The following is a 14,736-nucleotide window of genomic DNA, read 5'->3' as shown; positions in this document are numbered from 1 at the left end:
CACAGTCTATCCCAAGCTGCCAGGCGATCTCCTGCTGATGCCAGAGATGCATGGGAACCATCGTGTGCAAGGACAAGGAACAGCCCAGAGTCCAAGTCAGCGATAGCCTGGCAAGTTGCAAGCACCAAGTAGGAGTTAAGAGGTTGCTCTGTGGCAGGTGTCCCTGCCCATGGCAGGGGGGTGGAATAGATCTTTAAGTTCCCTTCCGACCCAAACCAATCTGTGATTTCTGCATTAGTTGTGTCCCACCTCTTGGTTGTGCTGCAAGTGACTTCTGCAAAGTATGGATGGAGAGAGAGAACTGAAAAAGGACCCATCTAAATTAAGGGTAGTGCAATCACTTTCAGAGTGCACTGAAGGCCAGAAAGAAACAGCAAGTTAAAAGGAAAATACAGTGAATATTTGGAAACCTTCTAAAGGGCAGCTCAGGAATGGCACTAACAATGCCTGCCAGAAAGCACCAACGTTAAGCACACTTTGGGATGAGAACACCCCATCTTTAGAAACTGTGGCATTATTTTCTAGTACAAAGGATGATTAAGAGGTATAATTTATAGTAAATTATCATGTGGATAATGGATATGGAATTTGAAGGATGTGAAAGGTGAATCATGTTTTGTAGCATGGCTTTGGTAACCGAGCATTGTGAAGGCTACTGCTGGAAAAGTACCCATGGTACAGATCAGAAGTTCATGTGCCACCCAGGTTTATTCCAGAAAGGAGCCAGACCTGCACAATTGCAAAATGGCTGCCACGCTTTACTAATTCCAAGCAAACACAACAAAGAGGAGTTTGGTGCCCATGGAGGCAAGGGCCAGCACTTGTGTCTGGGCACATGGGCATTCCTCAGGCCAAGGGCAGAGCCAGGTCTGTGGCTGGTGCTGCAGGACTGTGTCCTGGATGAGAAGCCATTAATAGTTTAGTCTGAAATAATTAACAGGACCATGCACAGCTGCCTAGCTGTAATGAGTCAATGACAATGTAATTCATTAGAGTGATGTATTACTTGGTAACAGTAATGAGAAATGGAGGGACCTCATTTTGTAAGACTTAGATCAATTAAAATGTTTTTTTTATAAATTACCATTGTTTTACTAACAGAAGATAATTACAATTATTATGTTATTAATACTTTTCAAAACTATTCAAATTACAGTTGTATTTTCAAAATCCAAATAGGAGCATATGAACATGTGTCTGAAACATAGATGTTGTTGCAATGTAAAAAGGCTGTTGGCATAGATGTCTTGATAAGGAGGTGGGCTGGAGAGGGGGGAAAGGTTTGAACCCCTCTGTAAGTAAGAAGTTTTTTCCTAAGTTAGAATTTCTTATTGGACTTCTGCCTTTCTGCTTGGTGAGGTTGTGGCCCCCTAAAGAAAGTTTGCTTCTATCTACCCTATCAGCAACACCAGTCGGGGCGGGCTGGTGCTGGCATCACTGCGTATGTGGCTTGAGCTGCTCTTGCCTTTGGTGAAGATGGGGAAAGGCTCTGCACCCGCCTGGGGATGGGGACAGGGATGGCCAGCGGGGCTGGGTGGAGGCAGTGGGGACAGTGGGGTGGCAGCAGCCCTGCTGGGCAGCGCATTGCCTTCCTGCCGGCACGGTGCCCATCCTCCTCAGGTTATTGTCTCTGTAACTGGAGCATTTCTCAGGGCAGCCCATCTGGCAGCACTGCAGTTTACTGACACAGAACATTTCTTGGACACTTGTGATAAAATATTCAGAGCTTCCTGACAGTGGGGGAAGTTACAGGTAGGAGGGAGGTCCCACAAGCTCCCAAAGACTTTTGCCAGCACCTCCAAACCTTTGGAATTGTAACCCAAGCCCAGACTTAGTGGAGGTGACAGCTCTGCATACTCTCTAGGGCTGTAACATGCACACAGGGCAGTAAATAGGGCTGAAGTTGCTGCTGGGGGGAAGGAGCTAAGCCAGCAGTCCAGAGCCTCTGAGCATCCTTCAGTGATGAGGTCCTCTGCTGCTGCCTGAGGAGCCATATATAGGGATAAGGAATGAAGAATTCATTGCAGGTTCAAGTGACATTTGGATGAAAAAGGATGGAAAGCATCTTTTCCTTTAAGCCAGCCCTAGGTTACGCTGTGCTGGAACAAGCTGAGCATGCACATAAATGAGCACTGTGTTGTCTTGGCCTGGAGATCAAGAATAAAAGCTCATGGCAATAAATTTTTGGGACAATCCAGCAAGATCTGTCTCAGCCTGACTTTGTGCTAGCTTACTGCATTTGTCCAGGGGAAACAGGAGAGAAAGAGTCAATGGAAAAGATGCTTAAAAAAACCCCAGAACCCCCTTAGTCTAAAATGTGTGGTTGCACTGCCTGAAGTCATCGAGTTTCTTGGTTGAAGAGCTCAGCAGAAAACCACAGGAAAGTGTTACAAGGATGGGGCTGCAGGGCTTCCACCGCAGGTCCTTGTTGTGTCACCTGATGTCATTGTGTAACTCCAGCATGTGACTCAGCTGGAGTCCACAGTACCTGGAGGGGCTGATCCGGGCCTCAACCATGCCTTTGCCATGGAGCAAGTGAGCACCCAGGTCCCCTGACACTTGCACTTGGGCCCAGCCCGGGGACCTCAGGGCTGCTTCCCATGCTGCCATGTGCCCTTGGTACATGGCAGTGGGGCTCTCTGGTGCTAAGCTGGAACAGAGGATGTGCCCCACCAGGGGCCAGACCAGAGCTACTCCAAAGTAACACCCCCAAACACACATCAGCCAGGGTGCCAGGTCCTCAGCACGGGCTGTTTCACTTTGCTGGACTGATCTGCTCCGACAGGGCTGCAGTACTTGTGAACATAAAAATAGATGGAGATGATGGGGAGGAAGGCTCCAGTGTCAGTGGGTCCCTAGGAAAGCGGATGTCCGTGTTGGGTGGATTCCTTGGCGGGGCGGAGAAGGGCATGTGTGCATGCTATGGGTCCAGGAGTAAAGCCTGAGCTTCACCTTCCAGCCTGTTGTGGTTGGGCTGGATGGGACTGACCTCTGGTGCAGGCAAAAGCTTAAATGAGTGAGAAGGAATTGGATTTTGGAACATATTAGGTCACTCATTCAGTTGGAGAGCGGCGTGTGTCAGAGGTCCAACAATTTGTTTTTAGAAGGGTTTTAAGCATTAATGATTCAAGATGTTTTCCTGGGAGTGGTTTGCAAACATGAGACTCAGTGGCCAGTGCAGTGTTGAGGTTTTATGGGATTAGTCAACTCACTGAGGCTGAAAGGTCTTTAGTAACACAATAGTTAAATTTGTACTTTTCCACATGGCTGAGCCTTCAAGGAGCTCAACAGGAGTGTAAAAAATGTAAACAGCATTGTAAGCTTTGTACCAGCCATGAGACAGGGAGAGGGTTTCTGTGTGGGTTAGTTCTATCACCTACTTCTTTTTTTTTTTCTTTTCCCCCCCCCCCCCAGAGTTGCAAATAATCACAAGCAGAACCTGATGACTGTTGCTAATCTGGGTGTGGTATTTGGGCCAACACTGCTTCGACCTCAAGAGGAAACAGTCGCTGCCATTATGGACATCAAATTTCAGAACATTGTGATTGAAATTTTAATAGAAAACCATGAGAAGGTAATGGCTTCACTTGCTTCTTTCAGTGCAATTAATTTATGAAAACAAATATGTCTCTCTTCACAAACTGTAGCCCCCTCTCCCAGAGCCCCCCTTGCTCCCAGCGGCCAGAGACGGCTTTTGCTGCAGACGGTGGGCTTATGCCAGGGAGGGCAGCAGCTGCTACCTCCCAGGTGCTCCTAACAGTGATGGACGTGATCTGGGATATGGTGTAGAGGCTCCAGAGCTCACAGTTCTTGGGCTGTAGTTGCATAACCAGTGCTGCTAGTAACAAGACTTTTTTATGGTCATCTCAGTGTGAGTCAGCATGTCCGTGTCTCCATTACCAAAATCCCCCTTTCTTTCCTCTTTCCATTGTTTTATAGGAATTTGTCCTTAGTTTCAAGAGAGATGGGTACTTAAAGAAACTATTGTGATCCAGCCTAGGCTGGCTCCCACTTTTCTGTCTAAATCTGGGTTTATTCAAGTACTGGCTTTATCCACAATGCTGATCTCCTAAATTATGGTGCATTTCTGTTTGTTGGCCGTAAGGATGTTCTTGTCTGTCAGTGGAGCAGAGGCAGCTCGGTGGGGCCATGGTGCTGGCAGTCCCTCCTGGCCAGCCATGTGGGGTGGCTGCATGCAAACAGCAGCACTAAAAAAATGTCATTTTCTTCTAAATCCACACAGTTCCCTGATTATGATCTTTTGTTCGTCTGATTGTGGTTGGAAAGAAATAACTAATTTGTGCATTCAGGCTGTGAAGAAAAAAGTAGAGGCAGGCTTGCCGCTGGCTGGGGTTGCGGGGCAGGGTGGCATCATGGCTCTGGCGTGGGGCTTTGCTTGCAGATGTCTTGAAAGGTTTCTTGCAAGTTAAGGTGCCAGGTTGCGCCTCTGGTACATGCGGTGCAGGCAGCAGTCTGGGGCACATCTGCATGGGGCTGCAAAGCGGCATCAAATGTGCAGCCAGCAGGGATGAGGAGACAGTGTCTGTTGTTGTATGTTCTTGGAGAAATTGCTTCCATGGACACATAAAGGCTATGGCATTTATTTAGGACAGAAGAGCTGTTCTCCTCTGCATGGAATGTAATGGTAATGATGGCTTAATTATGAGCTGCTGTGCAGAGGAGTGTGTGAGCAGTAGTGGTGAACCTGTGGTTGTGAGCCCAGTTCTGGTCCTGTGAGAAGGAACTGGCCCAAACCCTTTTGTCAGCCTTCGATGATGACCTCTGTCTGTCTGTCATCTCATGTTAGTACAGGGCAGCGTTCACTGCCTCTCACTGGTGATGATGAGCTCTTTGGCTGTGCTGCCAGCATCACAAGCAGCATGACATCTCTACGAGCCTGTTTTATCTCCCTTCCCATCGCTGTGCTTTTATGGAGCCCTTCCCTCGTGGGCCCTTATAGAAATACATCTTTAGACATTGATTTTTTTTTTTTTTTCTGCTTGAACTGAGTCTCTTGCTGTGCCAGCCAAGCCCTCCATCAGCTGACATCTGTAGAGGAATTGATGACAGATATCTGTAATGATCACATCTGAGTGGGCTGCAGGGCTCATCTCTGCTCACCAGCCAAATTACAGCTCCTGCCCCAGGGTGTCCTGGCACTTTGATAGTTTCCCTTCCTTAGAAGTAATTTATGGCACCAGCAGATGTGTGAATCTGCAAGTTCGTTACATACGTTTGTCACCGATTAATTCTGTGGGTGGGTGTGTCTGCTGCCTAGGGTGCTCAGGTGCGGCAAGGGTTGATGCTGCGTGGTGCTGAGCTACGCTGGCAGGGCTCCTGGGGTCAGGGCTGTCTGTGGCTGCCAGTTCGCACACAGATGCTGCGAGCAAAATGCCTGTGAACCTCTGTCCCCATTCCTCCAAGGCTCTTGGGAAAAGATCTTGGGAAGGAGGGAGATAGGAAGAGGTAACTCCAGGAGAGGAAAATCTCTTAAAGGGAGTGTCAGTGCTGGTTTGGCTCCAGCTTTAGGACTGTTGCATTTCAGTATGTTTCTTGATTTGAATTGATTCGAGCTCATTGAAGGTTCCCCACAGGAGCTGCTGTAGGTGATTAGCAATATGCAAGTTGCCTGTGATTGTGCTGCTGGTGCTTTATATTGTTTTACACTGATGACTCACAGACACTGTTTATGATTAAGTAGATTTGCAGCGAAAATGTAATTGATTTGAATGGTTCCTGGCAATCAGGAACTGTCTGGTATTACATTTTATTTCCCCCAGGTAAGTGGAATGCCTCTCCTGTCAAAATTACTGTTGTCATTGTGTAACCAAGAAAAAAACCCACCAAGCTTGGTGATGACATCTCTTGGTCTGCATAACTGCTGGCAGCTTGTTTACAGTCACTTCAACAGGCTTATCTGATTGCCTGGGCAGTGGAGAGGGTTTCAGGGGGGTTAGTCAGCACTCTCTGCTCACCTGCCTCCATTTGCAGTCACTGCACCTCAGATTTGGCTCATCTTCCTCCTGAGGTTATCCCTGGGGAAAAACATCTGTCCTGAAGCCATAAAAATATCAGAGAAGGATGCTGCAGGGTGCGGTGCCGATTGTCCAGTGTCTTCACTGACCTAACATGAACTTGTGCTGGCTGTGGTGGTCCCTCCAGGTTAATGTGTGCCCTGAGCACATGATGTTTCTGATGCATCTTGGGAGTGATGTGCAGTTTAGAAACATAGTCAGCAAAACAGGGACTTCCTGAAGGTTCCCGGAACAACTTGTAAATTATGGTTTGTTCTATGTTGCCAGAGCATCTAACATAGACCATTAAATCCTGTATGTAATCCAAAAAGTTAAATAATTTCTGGAAATTTAGCAGGTTTCCAGGTCTCAGATCCAAACTGTTTGATATACTCACAATAACAGCAATAAACTGTGAGACAGGTTTTAAAGCTTCTCAGACATGTTCTCCGGAAGGTCTCTGCACATCAAGGTATCGCAGCCCTTGCATTTGTCTTTATGCACTGCCACTGGGAAGTGTTGTGCTTTGGGTGATCTCCCGTGGGGTTGTACTGACACTAGATCTTCTGGAAATGTGGAATGGGGTTGGGATGAGGGTAGGATAGGGGCTTAGGGAGGAGGGCACAGCGGCTCCATTTGTCTGCCAGATGTTGTGACGCAGCAAACAGGAACCCTCAAAAAGCTGAGAAGGAGCAACATGCCTGGCTGTCGGCTGCTCAGTGCTGCCCAACGAACCAGTAAAACGTCAAACTGCTACTTAACAAGATCTATCCATTAGTGATTCACACCCTTTTCTGAGTATGTTTGTGAATACACTATATTAATATAATATGTTATAAAATATATCCTGATTATATATAATTAACTAAATTATTTTTCTCCTATGGCTCTGGATGCTGCCAAGACAGGCAAACCAAGAGTGCATCCTGTGCAAAAAAAAAGAAAAAGGATGCTGTGTTGTATGCCTGGTTTCTCAAGTGACTGCCATTTAACACCGTTATTTCTGAATTAAAAATTAAGTGTTAGCCAAAGGTAATATTGAAATACTATTACATCTGACAATTGCAGATGTCCATCCATGTTCTTTTCCAAAGCTGGAAAAGGCCATTGTTCTGAAGTGTCACAAAATTAAGAGATTGATTTACTGTCTTGATGATGTTCCCTCCAGACAAAAGATTGACCAGGTGAAATGTTAATGCAGCCAGGACTGAGGACAAATAGGAAACTAGTTTGTGCAGGGAATTACACAGACCCAAACACTAACCATAGTAAATGGTAAGGACTAATACTAAAATCAAAGCCCTCAGTAATTCATCTTCATTTAATTCTTTTCTGTAATTAGCTGAAATGTTTAGTGATGCTGTTGGCAGTTTTAGCCAGTCCTTGTATAATGCATGGTACTACCAACATTTTGAATGTCACAGCAGCTTCTTACTCTCCAGGTTCCGTGAATGAGTCCAGATGCAGCTTTGCGCATGGGAATACCCCAGGCTGTGAGCTGGAGACCAGGGGATGGACCTTAATATACTATTATACTGCATCCCTCTGATTTGGGCAGGGTACCTAACCCGTCTGTTTTTCACCTTCCTTGTAATAAAATGAGCGTAATGGTGTAATTGATGCCAAATACGAGATGGTCCTCCAGTGTGTGCCAGGATGCAGGGATGGAAGGAGGGTTCTGATGTAAGGGGCACCATCCTCAGTGGGTGGCCTGGCAGCAGGGAGCAATTCCTCTGAAACCCATGGAGAGTGCACATGCCTCATCCCTCTCCTTGCCCAGAGCAGCTCTTGGTGCTGGGACACCCCCAGGTCCTCAGCACTGGTGATGGGGCCGCTGGCTGGTCTCTCTGGCAGAGCTGCACGATAAAGGACATAGCAGAACCTGGGTGTGTTTCATTCAGAGATGGGAGAGGAATTTATCTGAGACGAGGTGCTGCCGGGTCTTTGCCATTTTGCAGACAGGGGAGAAAGTCCTGTAGAGCTGCGGAACTGCCGCTTGCATCAGGCCAAGCGAGCGAGCGCAGTAGGGCTGTAAATGAGATTTATGAATCCTGACTGCTCCTCTCCCACTCTGGCTATTGAACTGTCTCCTTCTCCCTGTTAATTGGACTCTGTGACTGGGAGAGCTGTAACACAGGTTTGCACAGTGAGGAGCATGTCTCAGCTATTTGTGTTAAATTAAAAACTGAAACAAACCTGAGAAACTTTCCTGTGAAGAGGAGTGGGGGTTTTGTGCAAGCAGTGTCTGAGCTGAGGGAAATGGAGTAGGAGGTTTTGGCCCAGCAGTGCTGGTTCCCTTCGCTACTGAAGAGGTCTGTGCTGTTTCCCAGTACACGGTGGCAGTCGCATCTGCAGTGAGCTATTTATGTTACAGTTCACGGGGTCTCTCTTTAGACCTTCAAAATCAGTGCTGTGCTTGTTTAAATGTAGCTGTTAATTGACTTTTCTCCATTGTGAGCAGCTAAATTTAGCCTGTGTGCTTTGTGCTGCTCAGAGGTAGTAGAGAGAGCAGCTTTTAATAGCCCTGCCTCCGCCTCCACATTGCTTCAGCTCCCCTTCTCTGGCTTTATCTCGGTGGAGATGCCATAGCAGGCTTGGGACACCAAGGAGATCTGTGGTTGAAGACCATGGTGTTTCTGCTTCATCAGGAGGCCATGTCATGCTGTTGTCACTGCAGCATGGTGGCCAGAGCTGTGGCTGTCTGTCCTGCTGCAGAGTGGCCTGCCAGTGTGCCGCTGGGGCAGCGGGTGTCCCTCTGGGGAACTCACTGCTCGAGGGGCGAAGGGCACTCATGGAAGTGGTTGTGGCTAAACAAAAGTTTATAATATAGCCAGAAGTGTATTTACTGGGTCCTTAAGGCTGCAGTTGTGTCAGTGCCTGAAGTGCAGGCTGTAAACCCAAGGGCTCGACTGGAGCACGAGCACTTCAGGGCCTGTGGTGAGAAGGGCAGGCCAGAGGAGATAGTGGGGTGCATGTGCTGTGGGTGCAGGCTGCCTGTCCCCTGCCTCCTGCACTGCCTGCATGTCCGCCTGCCTCCGCCAGTGTGGCCAGAGAGCATGCGGCATGAGGGTGCAGTGCAGGCCATTGGCAGTGTGGATATTTGGGCTGACTAGGTGTTTTAACTGAAATACAAACTTGGTTATGGTAAGTTGGAATGTGCAAGGTCTCAGGTGCTGAAACTTTTTAGTAAAATTGTTTCATGATGACATTCCAGCTGCATTTGAAAATGCAACTTCCTTATAAGCTGAGACTGGTTTCAGTCACTAACTTCATAATTTAAAAGCTTATATGTATCTTCTCTTATTAAAGACTGAAAAAAGCAAACAAAAACCTGGAACTTGATTTTCAAGTGTGCTGTGGGAAATCATTGCAGAAAATGCAGTTCATAAATCAATGCTTTTGTCTTACTTGTTTTATTTATTTTGTTATATTTGCCAAGTAGAATTTGCTATTGAAAAGCAATTAAAGCAAGAGCATGTTAAAACAGGCAGTGGCTGTGCTGGATATGGGGATTGGAGCCCAGGGCAGGCAAGGTGCCCTCAGTACTGATTTTGGCCCCCCATGCTGAGGATCCTGCCACCGAGAAGCTGTATTTAGCACACAGAGCGAAGGGCTTGTGGCACGGGTCTCAGCAGCTGGGGCAGGCACCTGAAGCACGTGCAGGTGTGTAATGTTTTAGCATGGCAAGCAATGCTCTGTGAATAGCCCTTCTAACTGGGACCTGCGAGCTGTCCCCAGTGCCAGCACCTGTGCAAGGAGGGCTGGTAGGGTGCTGGAGTGGGCTGGTGGGATGCAGGAAGGGGTGTTGGGGTGATGGGGAGGGCTGGTGGGTGCAGGGAACAAGGTGCAGCAGTGGTGTGAGGCTGGAGAGCCACCGACCTCCAAACTCCTGTGGGGAGCTGGGAAACAGCCATTTCGGAGGTGGGAACGGCTGCAGGCAGGCGTGTGTGGGGTGAAAATGAGCAGTGCTGCATGCATAAGGTGTGGCTCGGGCTGCTTCTCCCTCTGCTAATCCATGAACCCAGGAGGAATGTGTGAATGAGCTCAGCAGAGCTCTCCAGGAAGGGCTGCAGTAGGACTCCATAATCCATCCATCTGTTTCACAGCATGCCCAACGATGCACAGTCAGATTCAACTGCTCACTTGATGGGGGCCGGGGCCTGCCGTGCACGCAGGAGCTTTGCACAGTGATTCATTGCTGCTTCCTGCACCTCACCAGTCTGCAGGCTCAGAAGCTGAACCTGAGCCCCAGCAGTGAGTCCCTACAGATGGAAAGGTTGGGGAGTGATGTTCTTAGCCAGGGCGTGTTTGATTCACTGAGAATGGGGAGGGCTGTAAGTACTGCCCTTCATACCCACCTCTTTGTGCTTTTGGGGAGAGATGTGACATTAAAATTTTTGGCTAACACATTTTCACTCTTTAGCATTTATTTGTAGAAATCAGCATGAAGTGTTTATGTATGTGCGTGAGGATTTTGTTGTTGTTACATGAAACAAGCCAATTAACTGCTGGCAGCTGCTCCCATTAGCTGGCAGGCTGCATTTGATGGCTTTCTGGAAGGCAGGGGCTGCCAGTGACTGGCAGCGATGGCTGTGTGCTCTGAGGACTCTCCCCGATGCTGCAGTGGGCAGCAAGCTGCCTCAGAAATACAGTTTTTCTTTTGGCACCCCCAGCAATGCCAGCTGTCTGTCTGCCAGGGACAGGTAGAGCAAGGAAGGACACTGAGGGATGGTGTTTAATATACTCTAGCAAAGGGAGAACTTGAGAAAGCTGGTCTTTAGGCAGTGCTGCTGCTGTCTGAGCCCGGGGTTCCAGAAAAGAAACAATAAATAACGAAACATCAACAACAGACAAAACTGCTGCTCTTTTAAGTTCAGGCAATTTTAAAATTCCATCCCCTTGAGAAAAATGTGATTACTCAGTTTCTGACAGCTGTGGCTGGAAGTTGCAAAGACTTTCCCAAGCTGGTCTGCATCAGTGGGTGTGAGGGCACTGAGGGCCATGCCATGGGGAAGCATGTGCGGGGACATGCCGATTTGTCTCTCCAGGGGCACTCGCCCTCACTTGCTGGGACACCATGCACCCTCGAAAACTCAGCTGAGTGCTGGAGTATCAGGGTTCTTCACATCTTGCAACTTGCATCTTGGGTGAAGTATAGAGAAAAGGAGTGTGGACAGTGGGAATGTGGAATTTAGGAAACTGTACCCAAAATGTTGCCTTGTTGGATGCATGTCTTCCTTAGGTGCTGCTCTGCAGTGCGGTCGTAGAGCGGTGCGGACCAGGCAGGTAGGCAGCTGTTCTGTTCAAAGGGGTCATTCCAAAGAAGAATTTGTTTATTATTTTTAACAGATATTTAACATGGTGCCAGAGACTCCACCATCGAACTCGCAGCTGCTGTTATCTCGCAAGAAGAGCACGGACTCAAAACCTCCCTCCTGCAGCGAGAGACCGCTGACACTCTTCCACACAGCACAACCCAATGAGAAGCGTAAGTGTGCTGAGCCGCAGCTCCTGGCTTTCCCACTAGACTAAGTTTTTGGCCTGATTGTGACAAATGGATTGTAATTCCCATGCCATTCCTATGGAGTTTTACTGCTATCAATGGGAGAGACGATTCCCATAACAGAATCAAGCTTCAGTCTCCTTTATTGCCACTTTGATGGGGAGTGTGAAGGTTGTCTGGCATCCAAGCTCTTAACCAGGTGCTTGAAATGAGGCTGCATTAGCACAGTATAGATAGAGTGTTGCTGTCCCTTCCCCACCTGACAGGCCCCTGTGTGTTCTCATTCTCATGTTCCTCGATCCCTGTCCTCACCGTCAACAGCTGCCGAGATGTGCTCCTGTACATGGGGCGCAACACATGCAGCAAGGGTGGGCACCCCTGTGGCTCCAAAAGGCAACCCTCTTTAGATGTCCTCAGGCACTTTGCCTTTTACAGACACGAAAACTTGGCCAGGAGGTTCTGCATTTTTCTGAGGATTATGTACTATGGCAGTTTAAAAATGTTGAAGATCATCTTTCCGTTTCTGTCACTAATTGGTGCTCCACATATTTAGGTGAAAGAGTCAGTAGCCCCATCCCTACTCACGGAGCAGAAATGTGTTTGCTCAGGCTGTTGCTTCATGTTACAGTGTAAGCCCAATTCCCTGCTCTCCCATTCCTCCTGTCCATGCACTCCCAGCCCTTGCCTCAGGCTGCTCCTGAAACTGCCCAGTTGCACAGGGAGCTGTCCCAGTTTGCTAAAAGAGCCGGATTGTAACCTGGTGATCAAAGCACATGCTCGGGGACTTGGCTTGCTTTGCTCGGGCAGGTGGGTGAGCACAGGGAGCAAGGAGCAGGGGAAGACTGGAATTAAACTGTCTCCCAGGATGTAAAGCTGTTGGGTTGGACGGAGAGGTTGTTGTTACTTTGCTGACTCTCAAAACATGTGGGCTTGTCCGCCTCTGAGTTACTGTTAATTACCAGGCACTCTCATTTCAGAGGATGTCATAACAATACACGTGGGTTTAAGGAAGCAGTGGTAGCACCAAAGAGTGCTCTGGAAATAGCATATCACATGAGTGTTGGTGGAGCCTCCAGTATTAAAAGCTGCTTTTGAAAAATTTCAGCCTAAGAAATTTATTTGCTGCTAAGCAGTTGCTTTTTAGACTCTAGGGTTGCCCAGCTGCCAGAGACTTCCTCTCCATCCTTCCCTTGCCTAGAGAGGAAACTGAGTTCATTTATTTATTTCTGCATTTATTTATTCCCATGCCAAGCAATGCTTTCTCTGTTTTCCTCCTATGATCTCCTGTGTCTATGGGAAGACGCTGCAATTTCATTCAGTGTTTGCTGTCCCTGCTGCATGTGTTAGTTGTGGAATAATGTGATGTTTCCTTTCTTACCGGTCCAGAGACCAGCCAAGGCTCTAAGTCAGGCTGAAGCACAGGGGCTTGGACAGCAGCGCAAGCTGAGCTGTGTGCCATGTCTGCATCATGTCCTGAGCTGTGACACAAGCTCTACTGTGACACACAAACAGCTGGCACCTTCGGTAGCCTCCCCATTGCAGAGTGCTGGCTGCATCCCTGTTTGGTGGAAACACCTCTTTCCTTTGCAGACGGCTGTCTCAGGAGTGAGGGACAGGGAGCCCCGAAGTACGTGGTCACTTTGGTGCTCATGCCTCAAAATATGTATTGGAAGAGGTAAATACATCTCAGAAGAGCCCCAAGCACAATGGGAACACTGAAGGCACACCGCATGAGTCGTTCATCTATGAAAAAAAGGCAGTCGTAGAATCACAGAATGGTTTGCGTTGGAAGGGACCTTAAAGATCATCCAGCTCCAACCCCCTGCCAGGGGCAGGCACATCTCCCACTGGCCCAGGTTGCCCCCAGCCCCGTCCAGCCTGGCCTTGGGCACTGCCAGGGATGGGGCACCCACAGCTGCTCTGGGCAGCCCGTGCCAGCGCCTCGCCGCCCCCATGGGGAAGAATTTCCTCCTAATATCTAATGTAAACCTACCCTCTTTCAGCTTAAAGCCATTCCCCCTTGTCCCATTACTACATGCCTTTGTAAAAAGCCCCTCCCCAGCTTTCTTGTCGGCCCCTTGAAGTACTGGCAGGCTACAATAAGGTCTCCCTGGAGCCTTCTCTTCTCCAGGCTGAACAACCCCAATTCTCTCAGCCTGTCCCCATAGCAGAGGTGCTCCAGCCTCTGATCATCTTTGTGGCCTCCTCTGGACTCGCTCCAACAGGTCCTTGGCCTTTTTATGTTGGGGGCTCCAGAGCTGGATGCAGCATTGCAGGTGTGATCTCACCAGAGCAGAGTAAAGGGGGAGAATCCCCTCCCTCACCCTGCTGGCCACGCTACTGGTGATACAGCTCAGGATACAGTTGGCTTGCCGGGCTGCGAGCACACATTGCCAGGTCACGGTGATCTTCTCATCCACCAGCACCCCCAGGTCCTTCTTCTCAGGGCTGTTCCCAATCCATTCTCCACCCAGCCTGGCTTGATACTGAGGGTTGCCCCAGCCCAGGTGCAGGACCCTGCACTTGGCCTTGTTGAACTTCATGAAGTTTGCTCAGACCCACCTCATAATAAGATCTAATAGTGGAAATTGAAGCTAGACGCATTCAAAATGGAAACAGAGTGCATATTTTTTAAGACTGAGAGCAATATAACCATAAGAAGAAATTAAGTGGGATGGTGATTTTTCCATTACTTGAAATCTGTTCATCGAAGTCAAATATCTTTCTAAAATTTTCACTAAAATTCATCATACTAAGCTGTGTGTAAGTCAAAAATTATAATGTTTAATAAACAGGATCATGCAGGAGAGCAGATTAGATAATGACAGTGATTATTTCATCGTTAAACATTCACATTTTTTTCCACAACTGACCCAGGAACTGAGTGAGTACTGTGAAACAAGTGTCATCAACACAGTAAATACCTAATTTTGTTCCTTACCAGGTCTTCATTATAAACACTGTTGTGGCATTTTGCTCGTATTTTATTATGCAGAGTGCTTTTGTCATCGCTTCTATGGTCCCTGTGGATAACTGTTATCAAAGCACCCTAGATCAGGTTATCAGCCAGAAGCTGCAGCTCTGCTGTCAGGCAAGGTGTAGCGTTTACTGGAGGAGAGCCTGGAGAAGCCGGAGGCTTTGGTGAGACTCCTGCAGCTCTGCCTGACTTATTTTCCATTAAAGTTCACAAGGGCTTGGGTAAATGGTGAAAACTCAAAC

At 48.1% G+C, this 14,736-nt stretch overlaps 1 protein-coding gene across 6 annotated transcripts in view; it reads left to right on the top strand.

Annotated features, from left to right (window-relative positions):
* The window catches only part of ARHGAP26 (Rho GTPase activating protein 26), a 155,691-nt gene that overhangs the window by 101,651 nt on the left and 39,304 nt on the right, over window positions 1-14,736 (top strand). For all 6 annotated transcript variants that reach the window (XR_013929869.1, XM_080398173.1, XM_080398171.1 and 3 more), the window contains 2 exons: window positions 3,415-3,574; window positions 11,364-11,502. Coding sequence is in view for 5 of the 6 variants with exons in the window: in XM_080398173.1 (XP_080254299.1) it covers window positions 3,415-3,574; window positions 11,364-11,502 (299 nt within the window). In the remaining variant the exon portion in view is untranslated. The remainder of the gene's footprint in view (window positions 1-3,414; window positions 3,575-11,363; window positions 11,503-14,736) is intronic.

Source organism: Falco punctatus (assembly GCF_963210335.1).
Source record: "Falco punctatus genome assembly, chromosome: 8".
NCBI lineage: Eukaryota > Metazoa > Chordata > Aves > Falconiformes > Falconidae > Falco > Falco punctatus.
The sequence above is the reverse complement of the archived record's forward strand: the minus strand, read 5'-3'. Positions and strand labels throughout refer to the sequence as shown.